Raw genomic sequence first — 16,453 nt, 5'->3', positions numbered from 1 at the left:
TATGAAAAATATCTCCGGCTCGGTATGGGCACAATTCACTCAAACTAACGGAACTTTGAACAACTTGGCTTTAATTAGTTTGACCGTACACACCAGCAGTAGTCTACTGTGCCTGTCGTTGATTAATTCTCTGATAATAATGACATAATACTCTGATTCTCTCAAAAAATATTTCTCTACAATTTGAATAGTCGTGCTTTCATGGCTAGTCACAACATCATTTCCATAAAAAAATCATTTGCTAATATACCATCAAGATATCACGTACAACTCGCACAACAGATTGCGTTACCAGCTACTTTTGAAAGCAAAGTACTTAGTATGTCTTTGCCTTTGCGGAGCTTAGTAACAAGTTCAAGAACTCGTGAAATATTTGACGACCATTTCTACCAACCAGGTGCAAACCAAAAGCATTCGTGAAAATAGGTTGCTCACGTCACCTTTTCCGTCCTTGCCGCCTTCGAGTTTACTTACATAACTTGCTTATATTCCTATTTGTAAGGGTAGTGGCTGCCTTAGAACAACCATAACTTTAAACTTTCACTAATAACTGGGCCTTAAAATCGAAACAGAAGTCATCACCATTGGCCAATCACAGGAAATGCAAATAATGTAAAGAGCCAATCAGAACTCGAGGCAAAAAAATGCACCTAGTGCCAAGCGCGGGAAAAACGGGGGTAAGCCAAGTCAACGATTGGTTTGCTTTGCTTCAGATTGGTTGATAGAGTGTTTTCCCGTGACGTCATGGCAGCCATATAGGTGTTCCAAATCAATGCAACGGCGGCCATGTTGGGGCACCCAAACCAATCCCCTGGGAATTCAACTCATTTCTCATGTAATCACTTTCTTTTGTTCCAATTATCTGGCATGGCTGCTGGTCACGTGGGTGAAAACGCTCAATGGAGGGTTTCGGCTGACGTGTTTACAGCCTTGTTGCCACCCCATCCAGACCACATGATGATTCCTTAGAGGGGCGGTTACACTCATGCAATTTGCCAGACCCAACTAATTGCATGGGAGTATCAGGAGTCATGGGCTCCTGGAGTATGTACAAACAGAACAATTGTAACCTTCCAAATGATTCATCACATCATCTGAATTGGGTGGCAACAATCGAATCCGTTTATTGGTTAGACTGCGCTTCACTGATCTAGTGAACTAACATATGCAAAAGCAACACAAATAAGTTCTTGAGTCGTTGGTGAGAAAGCCTGACAGAAACCGTTCCAATCCTATAAAATGCTCAACATGACACTCTGGTCACATATTAATCATCTGCTTCCAAGAGGAAGCCGTCCGTAAAATAACATGTATGCTTGACTCTTAAGCACTTTCGTCTCCGCTATTGCCACCACGCTCGCGTCACTGACGTGAAACCACTGACCATCTGGAGCAGGCTCATGACGACATCTTGAATTGCCATGTTTGACACCGGTCTTCCCAGCAGTCCACATGTTTTTTATAAACTCAGTTAATTCACTCATGCTGGTTATCTTGTCATAAAGACCTTTGACAGGTGGCTCCCTCACTTTAACACAAGCTGTGTAATGCCCACTGTTCATGTTGCCACTGTGTTGAATCACACCGTACAGTGAGTACAACACTTGTCCTTCTGAGTCAGGTCGAGTCTGAAATAGAGAAAATGAACTTTCAGAATGGAGATGTTGAACCTGGGCAGTGTCATTTGGTAACATATTGGAAAGTTTCAACGGTGTTTTAGTGTTTTTTTTTTTTTTGTGGGTAAATAAATATCAATGCTAAACATGTTGGAGAGGCCCCCTCTCACCCTCACCAGCCCCCAACCCCTCAAGGGGATTACACAGGTGGGAGGGGAGAGGATAAGAGGCTCTACAGGCTCTGTTTACATCACTATATCTAATCCCTGAGCGTAGGGCCTGTTCACAAGGCAGTAAAGAACCTGAGTCAAAATACGCCATGACTAAACATGTAAAAATTCGGGTCATACAGTCAAACCTGTATGTAATGGTCACCCTTGGGAAATCGCTGGGTGACCGTTTTATGCAGGGTGACCGCTATATACAGATCAACTTTACAGTAGATAGAAGGCCGCGATTTTAATTCATGTAATCGTTTGGTGACCGTAATATACAGGGTGACCGCTATATACAGGACCATTACATACAGGTTTGACTGTATACTGGTTTGACTGTAATCGGCACTACACGACAAATACATTCCTTTACGTAAATCTAATAAACTAGACGACCCCCAAACACCCTTGTACTTCTTCACGCAGTCCCCGAGAAACCCTCCCCAAGCTGACGTAACGAGACAAAACGAACGAACACGTCACGATGTCCGGGTCCAATCCATCTTTCTTGACTTACCTTTCCACTTCTACTGCAAAACGGCCCCAGGTTCAGCTCCACAGGAAAGTCCACATGTTTAGTGAGTTTTCTTAAAGTGAAGCGAGCCTGCTGGAAGCGCTTCAGATGAAGGGTCAGCACTGGAGGAGCGAGAGAGATAAGCATCTGTTTACTAGCAACCGTGTACACAGTCCGGTGCTTAGAATCTTTCTTCTTGCTCGTCGAAGGTTTACTTGCCGTTGCACCTTTTGGTTCGTCTGCAAAAGACGGGAAAATACAATTAAGTCAGCCATTAGCATTCTTTGAAGCCCTTTATGTGGGCTTCCACGCACCACTGATGAAAAAAGAAGGCGCAACGGACTAAATAACGACTACTGTAAAACAGTCTTACCACGACACATTCCGAAGTAAGTATTGCGTGACATGACAGTTTTTTTTTTAGCGCGCACATTTTGATTTAGTGCGCGACATCTTGGCTTGGGGAAATAAGGTAGAATTGAGGAGAAAGGAAAAAAGCGTCTTAGATCTCTCATGCAAACCTTCTAGACGGGCGCCAAGATGCACAAACAAAATATCCAGCGCCCAATTACTAGTATGCAAAAAATACAAAACATGACGAGGAAACCTAATAAAAATCACGGGGCTTTTAAACTTAAATTCCCTCCCAAGAAATACAAGATGATTAAAACTATACATTATTCTAGTAAATGACGTATTGATAAGCCATATTTGTACGCTTAACAGAATTAGTAATTGCTGATAATAGATGTTTGGGTTCTTTCCTAAACGATGCAACAGATGAAGAGCCAGTGATCTCAAAAGGAAGAGAGTTAAGTATTTTGGACCACGATATTTTTCCACCCAGCGAAAAAGCCTGTATTACAGGCGACGTAACATACAGTAATTTCTCGAATAGAGTTCAAGGTAAAAAAAAATGTGAATGTAAATCTTATTTGTAGTAGTCATGCACTTAGCTATACAAGCACTATGCTTAGCTAGTTTACAGGTATGCCACTGAAACAAAGGAAACAAATGTTTCAAATAAACGTAACATAGTTAAAAATCCCAACTGAAAGTGAACAATAACAGAAATTCTTGACTGACCTTCTAAAGACGAGTCTCCAGTATCATCGTCATCCTTATTGTCACGTTTCGCCGCACTGGCTCCTTTGCCCTCGTTCACTCGTTGCGCTCGTTTGCTACACTCTTCGCAAGCAAACTTATTATTACCATCTAACATTTCAGAGACGCAAAACTGGCTTAAACAGGACATGACAGAACATTCCCCTGGGGAGGGGTCATAAGTAGGCTGTAGAGTAAGAGGTTTCCGCGATATGCAACCAGGCTCGTTTTCCTCTTCAGAATCAACTTCACATTCATCAAAATTTTCTCCATTTGTAACAGCTAACTCTATTGCTTCTTCTGTCCCGTTTTCCTTATTAGAATCCGAACAACGCCCTTCGTATTCTCGGTCATTTTCTTCGCGCCTAGCACCAATGCTATTATCAAAACAATGTTGTTCACCATTATCAACAGAAATAGTCTTAAATTCACCCGGAGGAAGACCTTCTGTTTCTGCAAATGTTTCAATGCCAGTCACAAGGTGTTCGTCAAGTTGAGGAAGGCCTTCCGTTGCAGTGAACGTTTCACTGCAATTTTTAAGGGTACATTTTCCTTCTTCTTGGACAGCATGGTCTTCTAAGGGATTTTCTACACAAGTCGAAGTAAAAGCCTTATCCAAACTCGTCTTCAAAGCTGAGTTTACGATTTCTTCCACAATTGCATTGATACTCGACCAGACACTTCGAGTTCCATCATTTGCGAGCTTGACCTCGGGTTCATTTTGACAGACTTGAAGTTCATTTTCCAACTTGCAGTCGCTTGGCTCTGTCGGTAAAGACGTATTGCCTCCGTCAACACATTGCATATTCCTTGAATTTAGCTCAGCCATTTCGTCTGCGTGAATCGTTTTGTTACAATTCGAGAAATCCATCGATGACATCTTATCGTCACTGAGCAATTTTGATTGGTGATGTTTATCATCTCCTTCGCAAGTAACGCAATCACCTTCGTTTGTAACTTTCTGTTGACTATCGTTTCTCTCCGTCTGAAGATTCTTTGCAGCATCCTCATTTAGAATCACTTGATTTTCTCCCAGACTCTTCAAAGAATCTTCCACTACCTCTGTCCGTTCTGTACAATCACGCTTAACAGTTTTATCTTCTTCATAGCCAGCTCTGTTGGAATCTAAAGCACTAGTGTCACAATCCTTTTCACTCGACTGCGCCGAGTGCTGCAAGTTGCTTCCAACACCTTCCAACTGGACATCATAATTGGGAATAGCCTCAGGACCGCCGCTAGAGTTGACGGATTCCTCTGTTGCGTTATCGTTGCCCACTGGACCAACACTTCCGTTCAGTTTGTGTTCTTGTTCGTCCAAGTCAGAAACGTTCATCTGATCGAGTTCATCGCCTTCCTCTCCCGAGTCCCCTTTTTCTTCTTCATCATCTTCTTTGTTATCGTTTGCATCCTGAAAAGCTTTCCCCTTCTTTCCATGACCTTTTCCTTTTTTTCCCTTCTTCTACACAAGACAAAAATAGCGCAAATGCAAAATGACAAAATGTTCGCGACTTCCCAAAGAATTACTCTAATTCTTGCTACGGTGTAATCACAAAACCGTAACTTTAGAGGTTGTTATGGTAACATGACGTCACAAGGTTACGTCACGTCGCGTCGCAGCTTCCTGTTCAAAATTGCAGGTTCAAGAACTATTGAATATCGAATTGCAAATGACAACGATACTTTCACCGGCAAAGAGTCGTTACCACAACAGAATGTTTTCACTTGAGTATCGAAAGTAATTTGCCCGCTTGCATTCCCTGCTTGCTTTACCTTTGCAATACCACGCTTTCGGATTGGTTTACAAAACTCGCAACCATTTTCTCGTCCAATCAGAAGTATAACCACAACCAACCGTCATTCGTTCGCACACATTTTCCCGCGCTCCCCCCCGATAGAGAAATTTGCCAGGTTTTGGTTGTTCAAAGCCCGATTAAGCCAACCTAAAAATTTTAATTTCAGTTTTGTAACTTTGCCGTGAAATTTTCTATTTATCTTGTTTTGCCTTTTGTTTTGAGTTTAAATAGTCTCAAACTACATGAAACATAGCAGTGAAAAACAGCGTTAACCGGCTTTCGAACAACCCGAACCTTGAGATGTCATTGTTCACCATATTGACCGTGTCCTTTGCAATTCGCACGAGTGATTCTTTTGGTTTTGGGTTTTCAAGAATATTGAATACACTCACCCTTTCAGCTTTTCTAGCTGATTTCTGCTGATGTTTACTGGGGGTCTTTGCCTTGGAATCTTTTTCTGTTTCTTTGCTACTGACTTCGACGTTTGTTGATTCGCTGTTAGGAGTCTTTGGCGATTTTGAGCTTTGTTTTCCTCCTTTTGCGTGGAACTTATCGCTGTAGGATTCCTTAAATAATAATACAAAAAGAAGATCTTCAGCACAACATATGACAGTGGCAAGCATAGTTGTGTTAATGCACCAAAGAAGTACACAGCAAGCTAAATTCTACAAGTCTGAACGATTATCTTGTAGCAAAACTGAATTTTAAACTAGTTTTTTTATGAAACAATAAGCTAAAATAACATGTGTCATGACCTATCATCCTTTAAAAAGCCGAGAAACTTTATGGGATTGTTCTCACTTGAGTTGATCATTCATACCTGCGGTGGTGACATCAGCGGCAAAGACAAGTCCAGAAATGTCTCCTCCACTTTGAATTCCTAAAAAGATACGATGATCCAGAAGAGGGGATGTAACGTTTGAACCGAACTGGAGTTAAACAATTAGTATATTTCCCGGGTGTTTCCATGCTTTAGCGGCGATTAAAATTAACGAATGGCAAAAGAAGCAACCTCTTCCTCGTCAAAGGAGAAATCTTGAAAAAAAACCCAGTTTATTTTGTGTAAAAGGTCACATCAGGGTGGTATGTGTACGTGCGTGCATGTTTGGGGGGGGGGGGGAGTGAAGGGCAAAGGCAGCTGAGCTTATTTTATGTGAAAGGCCTTGAGGTGGTGGTGGTGGTGGTGGTGGTGTGGGTGTGGGGGCAGGGGTGGATCGTTACAGAGGGGGGACACTAAAATACTTAAACGGTTTATAATTAACTAATAATTCCGAGGAAGAGGGGCAAGGCGCACGCAGTCTTTAACCGAAAAAGCCTGGTAACTAACCTGATGACACTGATGACACGTCACGATGCTTACGAGCCTGCCAGCAAACACACTGTCTATCAGCGGTGCCTCAGCACTTGCGCCATACTCTGTGGGAATAACAAAAAGAGTCCGAGTTTCAAATTTGGCTGATACGGCTGAAATGCCTTTAACATCTATCTCTAAAACGTTTAGAGATAAATCGTGCTGAATAGGTTGTTTTGACAGATGTTCAGTTTTCGTTAACAAGGAAACCAAACAAATCCGGCAAGCGCGTCAAAAACAGCGCAACGAACTAATCATAGCTCGAGGTAAAATATCCGTAACCCGTGAAAAGCGCGGGAAAATCTCATCACCCAAACCACGTCGTTTTCTGGTTGGATAAAACGTATTGCAGGGATTGTATGAGCCAATGATCGAGTTCAGCAAACACAAAGTAGTTCACAGGTTCCCAGTAAGTATCTATGAAATTACTTTCAAAAATCAACACAACAAAAACCAAGGAATCTTTCTTTACCTTTAATTTGCGTTCTTTTGTTGTCGTCCAAGGTCTTGGCGTCAGCTCCGCCAGTAACACCAAAAGATTTCAACACAGCCAACTTGACTCGCTAATGAGAAAACAAATATAATATGTGACTTCAATTTGTATTATTATGATTTCCATTGGCGTCACCAACAGTCTCAAGATCTGACTTACTCAACGTAGCTTCGGAAAAAATCTTCAGTTAAAAATCTGAATCTAACATTAAAGATGGCGTTTCCTTAGAAAAAAATACATTCAGAGAAAAATGAAACTTCCCGTTTCCTTCCCTTTCGTGTTAAGGTCGCCATGTAGGAATTCATTAAGAGCGAAAAATATATTAAGCAAATTCAGGAGCCCATCACTAAGAGCGTGCAACTCCCATACTAAGCCTATGTCTATTTTTACGCTTCTTTTCCCGCGAGATGCGGGAACTGCGGCTCATACAACCCCGCTCTACATGAGCGCGCGTCAGTAAGTTGTTTTTCTTTTTAATTGTCCGGTGAAATGATGACGTCAGTTAAAAATTAAGTCCGTGCTTGTGATTGGTCAGTGACGTTCCTGCGGGGGTCTGAATTCGCAGTAAATTCAAACAAAAAATAGATCGGTCTGTGAAAACGCCGTGACAGGAATATGGGGTAGTCGCACGCTCCTAGCTCCTACCAAATTACCTTAAGCTCTTCAGTTCTGATAGAATCGAACAGATAACGAAGTAGTTCTTGGCTGTCTTGCTGTCTAAATCCCTTGAACCTTGTGGCCCTGTAGAGAACAGATCGTTAGAAATTCATTAGAGATTCTTCTTCGGAATCCAGCAACGCTTTACAAAATGTATAAACCAACTAGATATAAACTAAAAGAACTAAACATAATCGTAATTACAAAACTAAACATCGTAATAAATACGTTTAAAAAGATGCGCCTTGACTTTTAATGTCCTCAATTAATCTGGTAGGGCATTCCACAGTCTGGGTCCCATATGCGAAAATGCTCTATATCCATATGATTTAAGATAGAATATAGGCTGAATTCAGATAGAATTTAGACCTTGCATAGGTCTGTAACATCAATCGGTTATTTTTGTAGCCCCGCTCCGACTATGGTGCATTAATCGAGAAACCTTTTTTCTACTTTAAATACTATTTTGTCACTCTACTATCTAAAAAAAACTTTGTAAAAAAATACCCACGTTTTGCAAATCTCTCCAAACAGCTGTCGTGGATTCAAAGTGCGATCGCTCGAGCCTCTTGAATCTTGTAGTAACTTCCATAACGCTTTAGTAAGTGATCCTGGTGCCTCCTGAACTGTTACCTTGAGTCGGGGCTGCAAATAACCAATTCAGAGAAATTTTTACTGTGAGAATCAAATGTGACGCAACTGTTTTAGTGCTAAAACACTCCGAAGAAAACAGTAAGAACTACCCTAAGAGGATTAAAGGTTGAAAAATCTACATTTACATCTATTTTATATTTTAAGGTGCTCTGACCTAACTAAAAAAAGTTTAAAAACCTTACTTACACAAATGGACAAAGAAAAATTCGCGTCTTCAGAGTACGCTATTTCAAAATTGATATTAAGTGCAACGAAGAATATGGAGTAAAACCTAGTTTTGTGGGTTTTTTTTTTTTCATTTCATGCTGTCTGTATCTTTTGCAGAAGAAGTGAAACCTCATCCGCCGGCATTCTTCACGCTACCACAAGCTTGCCGATTGCTGATCCATGAATATGAAGCAGATATCTCAAATGAAAACAACTAAGGATATTTAATTCAGGATTCTCGACAACAAATCCAGCTAGTGCCACGCTGGATAGAGAAAAGTACGCCAATTATTTAGCTAATTTTCAATACGTCGCCTCCAGCTGCCTCTTCTTGGGAACGAGACTTCACAGTCTGCTTGTACTTACCAGGTCTTTGTTATCTGAAGATAAATGTTGGGAAAACCCTTCCTGTGTAGCACAAGAAGCTGCTACGTGAAGTAACTCTGTCTGGCACAGGTTCTGCCAAAAATAAATTAAAAAAGAAAACAGGAAACTTGTAAAATTCATTCCTGATGTCAACACATACATCGCGTGTCTACAAGTGAGGAAATTCTTCGATCACACAAGACTAACTAGTGAAATTTTTTCTGCTTTTCGTTTACATGTTGCAGGCTCACATTAACTGGCTGTTTCATTGGCATACATTAGGATAATACACAAGTGGTAAACAAGGCTACTGGTTAAATGTGACTGAGCTTAGAGGAAGCTTCTTGCTGCCCTCCCAAGATCTCCCCATTTTTTCCACAACTTGACAGCTCATATTTGAGGCTAATTGCCAGTGCTAGTTTTGCCAGCATGTCAAAAAAAGAAACCCAGTCAGGCAGGCTAAAATATAACACCTGGGATTAACTTGCTGTGAAGGCTACTTTCACATATTTACTGCACCCAAATTCACAATGAGTCAATCAGAAGCCTGTTCATTTGGTGTCATCATGGTAGTTAGATCGACTTTGTTTTGCCATAAGACAAACCATGACTCAACCAGATGCACTTTATATGGTGCTGAAGTGCAACAAAAAGGTATGATAAGGTATAAACAGCATGCAAGCTACACAGTGTACTGTAACTAACTGCTCACCTGCATGACAGCATTAAAGAAGCATGTATTACCAAGATTTGACAGACCCTGTGAATAATGCAATGGCAAATGGTTAACTATTATTATTGAATTGGTGGTGCACTTCCTGTCAGCAGATGCTTTTCAGGTTACACAAGTTAAGTCTGTAACAGACTCTGTGTAGTAGTCCCAGTTTTTCTCTTTCAGGCCATCATTCTCGTCCCCAGAGTCCGTGCTCCTTTTGGCCAGCACCAAGAATCGCGACCTCTAGGAAGGTCCAATTTTCTGAGCATGCGCAGAGTAAATGTTTCGTATTCTCAGCCCATCAGATTTGTCAGACTTGACTCTGAGCATGAGCAGAGTGACTGGAAGTCCTTGAATCGTGGACTTTCAGTGTTCAACCCTCCCAGAGGTTGCGATTCTTGGTGCTGACCAAAAGGAGCATGGCCTCCAGGGACAAGAATGTCAGGCCATGCTACAAAGAGTGAAAGAGATAAAGTGTGTAGACTGTTCATGTAGGCTTGCAGCCATAAAATTTCGTGTCAGCCATGTATTCTAAGCATACCTTAATTCGGCTCCTGAGCTGGCCATTAACCTTGGAATCATTTTTTGTTGATTTATCAGTGGAAACAGCCTTGTTTGGACTAGAAAGAGATGCCTCCAACTCTGAAATCACATTAAAGGTGTGGGAAAAATATTTCAGATGAGTTTACATGCACTCACAATTTTAGACAGTCACTTGTTGTCAAATGAATCTTTCAAAGAGCAGAATGTCACACATCAGTCATGGACATACATACGATTACACTATACAACTGATGTAAATAACTCAAAGGAAGACCAGTTTATATGTAGTTACGATAATAAATCTTTAATTAAGAAGTAACCTCCAGCACGGGATAGAGTTCATTTCTCAATTCCTTCAAAGTGGAATTACTTAAGTACAGGAAGATGGTGAACTGATCAGCCTTATTCTCAACTTACTAGGCTGTGACATGACATGGCTATGAGAATATCCCCCCCCCCCCCGCCCCCCCGTGGGTGCCTCCCTATGGTCATGATTCTAGTCAAGCTACCAGTGCTCATTTTTGTCAAATTAAAACAGATTCCGCTCAAAGTTCGAGCAATAAGTGCAAAAATTATTTACTAAAAATCTACTCACAGTGCAGTAACATGACCCTGCGATTAAATTCTCAAGCATTCTCGAGAAATTTAATGTCAAACCTTGTAAGAATGCTTAATGCATGTGTTATTGTGTTTAAAACTGACATGAAATGTCTGTTTTAATTGAAATATGAATAGCTTCCCATGGGGTCACCTTGAGAGCGTAAGTCTCGATAAGTTCTTCTCACCTGTATTCAAAACATTACCATGCCGTAAGGTTTTTTCTGGTAACTTTATTTTTGCCATTATTGCTCAAATGTTCTGCAGAACATGTTCTGTTCCACTCTGGACTTGAACACTAACTTAAGTCAGTTATCACAAATAAGTTTCCAGTTCTCACTTACGTTGGGTTGAAAGAGGTACCAGGTATGTTTGTGCCTTGACAAAAAAATGGTTAAAATACCGGGGGGAATTCTCTAATAAAAAGGACGGGGCTGCTTGTCAGAAATTTTGCAAAGAACCCCTAAGAGGTACTGAGAACCTGTTTTGTGGGTGGCTTAAAATGTTTTTCAACCCTAAGAGGTACCAATTCTAAAGCAACACATTAATTGAAACTGACTTTTTTCAGCTCCTTGCCCTTAAAGATATTGCAAAAGTTCCTGCTGTGGGACCTTTCGAGGCTGAAAACCCAAGAGGTACCATTATGGTAGCACTTTTTGAACACTTAAAAGGTACAACAAGCATCCCCGTCCTTTTTACATGGACACACCCCTCCTCTGGGGTTAAAATCACCTGAAGGAGGGCTCAAGTTCATGGCCTTCAATATCAGTTTAATACAGCTATGAAGAGTAGACTCAGGGTCCACTGGAACTTCATCATCACATGTATAGCACCTAAAACACAGAGAAAAACTTACTGGTATCATATCTGCAGTCATTCTAAAAGATGAATAGTAAGAAAAACTTTCTGCTCAATGTACCAAGCAGTCTGATGTTTTCTTTACATGCAGGGGGACAAACATGAATGAATCCCCACATCAATGAAAAATTCATAGGATTATAATAAGTGCCTGGGAGATGGTTGACATTTCAGAATCTACAGTAGAGGGGACCATGAGTTTTGTCTTGTACATGTATATATATTTCTCATAGTAACAGATGGAAATTTCTCATAAATTATATATGCCTTTGATCTTGTTGTGGAGGTGCAGTGGCCTATTGGTTAGCGCCCTTGCCTCTGGATTGAGCAGTCAGGCTTTGAAACCACCCCTCCAGGCCTGGCTGGTGACGTTGTATTGCATTATTGGGGAGGGCACTTTACAGTGCCTCTCTCCACCCAGGAAATTTAATGTGGGGGGTGGGGGGGGGGGGGGAATAATCCAGCAATGGACTAGCATTCCATCCAGGGGGAGTAGAAATACTACTAGTCACTTCATGCTACTGAAGTCAGAGGCAAGCATCAGCCTGATGGGCCACTTGACTTTTATGCACATTTCACCTTTACCTTTAATTTTGCAAAAAATTATATATTTGCAGTCGAACCTCCCGTAAGTGACCACCCAAGATGTCAAGCCTAGATGGTCACTTATGGGAGGTAGTCGCTTACAAGAGCTTAGACCATATTGGGTCAAAAATTTGCCTCATTAACATATAGTAACTGCAGAGACTTACCCCATCATAGTAAGTCTTTCAAGAAAACCATCCTGTACTTCTCATTGAGACATTTCCGTCTCTTGTACAATCCAGGAATGCGATAATGTTACAACACCTTTTTATCCGATTTGTGCTCTATTATCTGTTAAGTGGTCATTTATGGGAGGTTAAAAATGAAAGAAAATTTCAAACTTTTAGCTCTGAAAGTGGTCGTGGTCACTTATGAGAGGTGGTTGCTTGCAAGCGGTTCCAAATATAGTGATTTGACATAATTTCGCTGAGAAGAGGTGGTCGCAACCAGAGGTTTGATTGTATATAGCCTTCCCTGTCCATGAATGCAAACACTGACTTACCACACCACCCAGTTCTGAAGATGTACAACAATGCTGTGGGAAGGGTAAGATGCATTGTGTGACAAAGAATGCTTCTCTTCACTGTTCCGATCACATCCCTAGGGTTACAAGAAAACAGCAACTAAGTGCACATTTATCTCTATGGGTGGAGACATTGTGACTTGACGGACTTACAACAGCATTTGAATTTTTCTGTCTAAATTCCAAATTAACAACTGCATCACTTAATGGAGGTTGGGTGAAACATCCAGGAGCTGCCACTATTGGCAGCCAGCTCCTAGATAGAGACTGATCTCATGATTGGCAAATCCTGGAAACCAAGCCATGAGTCCCCAGGCAGAAGGAGAGACAGGCACCATCACACTGAATTAACAGTGGAAAGAGGGAGGCAAGGGAGGGCGAACACTTGAGGATGTTCTCCCATGCAAATCAACACTCACTGTAAACCCTATCACTGAAAGCACATGGAATCCTGGTTCATGCACACAACAAAAACACAGTTGACTGCCACAGAAACGCAGGCACTCTTTGCCATTAACTCCTTTAAATTGCATTTTTTAAATTGCATTAGACATCGTTACCTGATGAGCACAAAAAAGACAAATACAGACACCCAGGCCTTCTGAAGAATCTAGCTCACCACATTTCTGAAATCACAAAATTAATAAATAACTAGTAATGCGGTCTGGATACATACGGCTGTCTCCATAAAACATTTAATATCTGAAGTAAATACTTGTAATCAGGATTCGGATTTGTGGTCTCACTCAGTCCATACAATAACTTCATTTTGTATTTTCACACCAATTCCTCCAAAGCTGCACTTCGGTTCCACCATAATATAATATAATTCTGGGTTTTCAGGAAGTTTGTATTTTTTACACTGGATCGTAACAAAATCTCTTGTGAAATAGCTTTTCTCATGTGAAATAGCTATCTTACCACCTATGTTTTATAAATAGCAAGACATTAAAATTCAAAGAAAATTTTATATCTAGCAAAACCGTTCCCAACAAATTGTCAGCACACCACTTGAGAGAAATAACTTTAATATTATTTCTCTCCAGAAGCTATATATGACCACAATATCAACAGAGTAAAACTGATACTTACCAAGCACTGACCAAGGGTTGTGTGAGGAATTTTGTTTTGCAAATTATTGAGCTTGACTGCTTTAGAATGGGGACACTTTTTCACACCTTTGTTTGAAGTAAACAACAAAAAAATTAATATATTTAAATTTTCTTGATATAACACTGCAAAAAATATCTCTGGTATCACTGGGCCTATTCATAACAGCCCCTTTGATGACTTTCACATATGCAATGCAAATTGACCTGTAGTTTGTCAGAGAGTAATGATTGCAAATAAGACAAATTACTTTCTAAAACTAGGCTTATAATTTAAGTAAAGTGTATCTGTGACAAAGAAATACTTATAATTAAGAGTATCAAGTCACAGACAGGCAACGCTTTCCCTGAACTAGGTTGGTATACTAACCAAGAACAAATGCCTCTTAACAGATATCAACAACTACCGGCGCCTTACAAACGACTTACCCACCACGGAAACGAAACCAACAAATGGACTTGTAACAGACTGACTTAATTTGACTAACAATAGACGGACCAAAAACCAACCAATTTGACTAACAATAGATGGATCGAAACCAACCAATGACTGATGACAAACTTTACACAAGTCTTTCAGCCACTACCATCATGGCTAAACTGACCAATCACGTTCAACAGACCAGACTTATAACATCATCGACTGATAGACACTATTCACGTGACTCTGAAGATGGCTTCCGCTCAGGTTGTGGAAATGTCAGTCACCAACAACAGTTCTTTTCAGAACTACACTCACCCGGACAATCACACTATACGAACTACTGACACTCCTGACACCATTTACTATGATACATTTCATTGTAAACAACTGGCATGAAGGCAAGGAAGCATCACAGAAATGAATAAAAACAAGAAACCTCAGCACGAAATAAGGCAGGCTGGGTGTCCAGGATTACGAGATGCCAAAAAAACCATATTGTTTGTGCATCATTGCAGCTGAGATTGTTTGGAGGGGAGGGGAGGCATCTTTCTAGGCATAGTCGGTAAAGTCCCCTCAACCAACTACTGGTATGTTCTGGACACATGAAAATTACACCAGGTGAGTGCATTTTAAGAGTTACTCACATGAATAGTGAGTGCTGTCAAAATTTAGTTTCCAACACTGATTTGGGTTCCCATACTTTTAATTAGAAGTCTTCAATACATTTTTATGACACTCAGGGCCGAGGAAAGAAAAAATTATGACTGAGGCAATCTCCACTGTTAAAATTTCTTCCTAGCTATTTAACAGTGTACTATCCCCTTTCAAAAAAGAAACAACAGAAATGAAAAAAAAAATGACCACGACAAGTGACTCTACTTGTCTGATACTGGCTGTAGCCCTGACATTTCCCATCTTTACTAAATTCAGCATGCTGAAAAAACGTTGATATTGCATGACATCACAGTACAAAGGTCTATTGTCTCCAGAGTATCAGTCCTTAGACAAGAAATGCGGAAAACACACAATCATCTGGATATGATCACTGTTACCATACCAACCATCCAGAGAGTAATCTTTACTTTCAGATTAAGGGAACATATGAGGCAACCTCCAGATAGGGTCGCCATTGCTCTTGCAAATGGGTGTGAGACATGAATTGGTTGGTCATGGGTAATTACTACGATTATCAGTTGAGTAAGGCGGAACGAAAGTTTGGTCACCACGTTTTAACGTAAAAATCTTGTTGTTGTCATGAGCAACTGGCTTCGTATCTATTGGTAACTTGTCGGCCTTTGACGTCATTGGCAGCAAAGCGCGCGAAATTGTAGGCGACACGACAGGCGACCAACGGCCGTTGATATTGTTACCAATGGAAACGAGGTAAGTTGCCCGTGACAACACCATAATTTTAAGGTCAAAACTTCGTAACCAAACTTCCCTCGTGCCTTACTCAACTGATAATCGTAGTAAGTTGGTAATTCATGGCAAGGTAGTACCAGTAAGCAGTGTTGTGCCAAGCATAATTTCGAGAACTCAAAGGTACTACAGAGTTCATTCTCCTATTCCAATTTCATATTCATTTAATCGGCTCACGATCGACAAAGCTTTTCGGTTTCCATCTCCTAAGGGCAGAAGCCAGTACAATTTAATAATTTCATGTCCATTGGTCTCCTTATTAAATTGTACAGACCTGTAAGGAAACCGATTTCAGCACTTTTTGTGGCAGCTTCTTTTAAGAGGTGCAATTCGCGTCCTCTAAAGTTCAAAAGTACCATCATGTATACGTCAATGGGGCCGCTTGAAAGGGAACCAAAGGAGAGCTTACAATTTTGGGCAGGGTTTGGGTTTTAGCCACTTCCTAAAACGACGGCACGTTCGTCTTATTGTTCCCTTAACCAAGAAAATAAACTTCCTAAAAGAACAATTTCCGTATCCTCATTGTATTTACCTTCATCACCATTATCGTTTTCACCATCATCAGAGCCTTTGGAAGATTTCTTCCTTTTCTGCGAGTTCCGCTTGCCTCTCGCCATATTGGTCACATATATTAGTCCACATACATGACGATGTTGATAGACCGCTCTATAAAATAACAGCGGGCATATGTTCATATGGCCCGCGGGCCT

At 40.8% G+C, this 16,453-nt stretch overlaps 1 protein-coding gene across 1 annotated transcript; it reads right to left on the bottom strand.

Moving 5' to 3' along the window:
* Positions 1–54: 54 nt before the first annotated feature.
* On the bottom strand, positions 55–16,396 carry LOC110064623 (ubiquitin carboxyl-terminal hydrolase 16-like). Its single transcript, XM_089283350.1, has 17 exons — positions 16,276–16,396; positions 13,884–13,969; positions 13,352–13,417; positions 12,771–12,868; positions 11,558–11,658; positions 10,227–10,327; positions 9,683–9,730; positions 8,971–9,063; positions 8,255–8,388; positions 7,740–7,827; positions 7,066–7,156; positions 6,570–6,658; positions 6,063–6,122; positions 5,635–5,808; positions 3,432–4,908; positions 2,349–2,584; positions 55–1,628 (listed from the first exon to the last, which is right to left on the bottom strand). The coding sequence occupies exons 1-17, from the start codon at positions 16,358–16,360 to the stop codon at positions 1,272–1,274; spliced, it is 3,384 nt and encodes a 1,127-aa protein (XP_089139476.1). The 5' UTR covers positions 16,361–16,396; the 3' UTR covers positions 55–1,271.
* Between the last annotated feature and the right edge of the window lie 57 nt (positions 16,397–16,453).

Source organism: Orbicella faveolata, unplaced genomic scaffold (genome assembly GCF_042242905.1).
Source record: "Orbicella faveolata isolate gen_17 unplaced genomic scaffold, um_ofav_v1 contig_12, whole genome shotgun sequence".
In the NCBI taxonomy this organism is placed as follows: domain Eukaryota; kingdom Metazoa; phylum Cnidaria; class Anthozoa; order Scleractinia; family Merulinidae; genus Orbicella; species Orbicella faveolata.
This window is presented reverse-complemented; position numbering and strand designations above follow the sequence as displayed.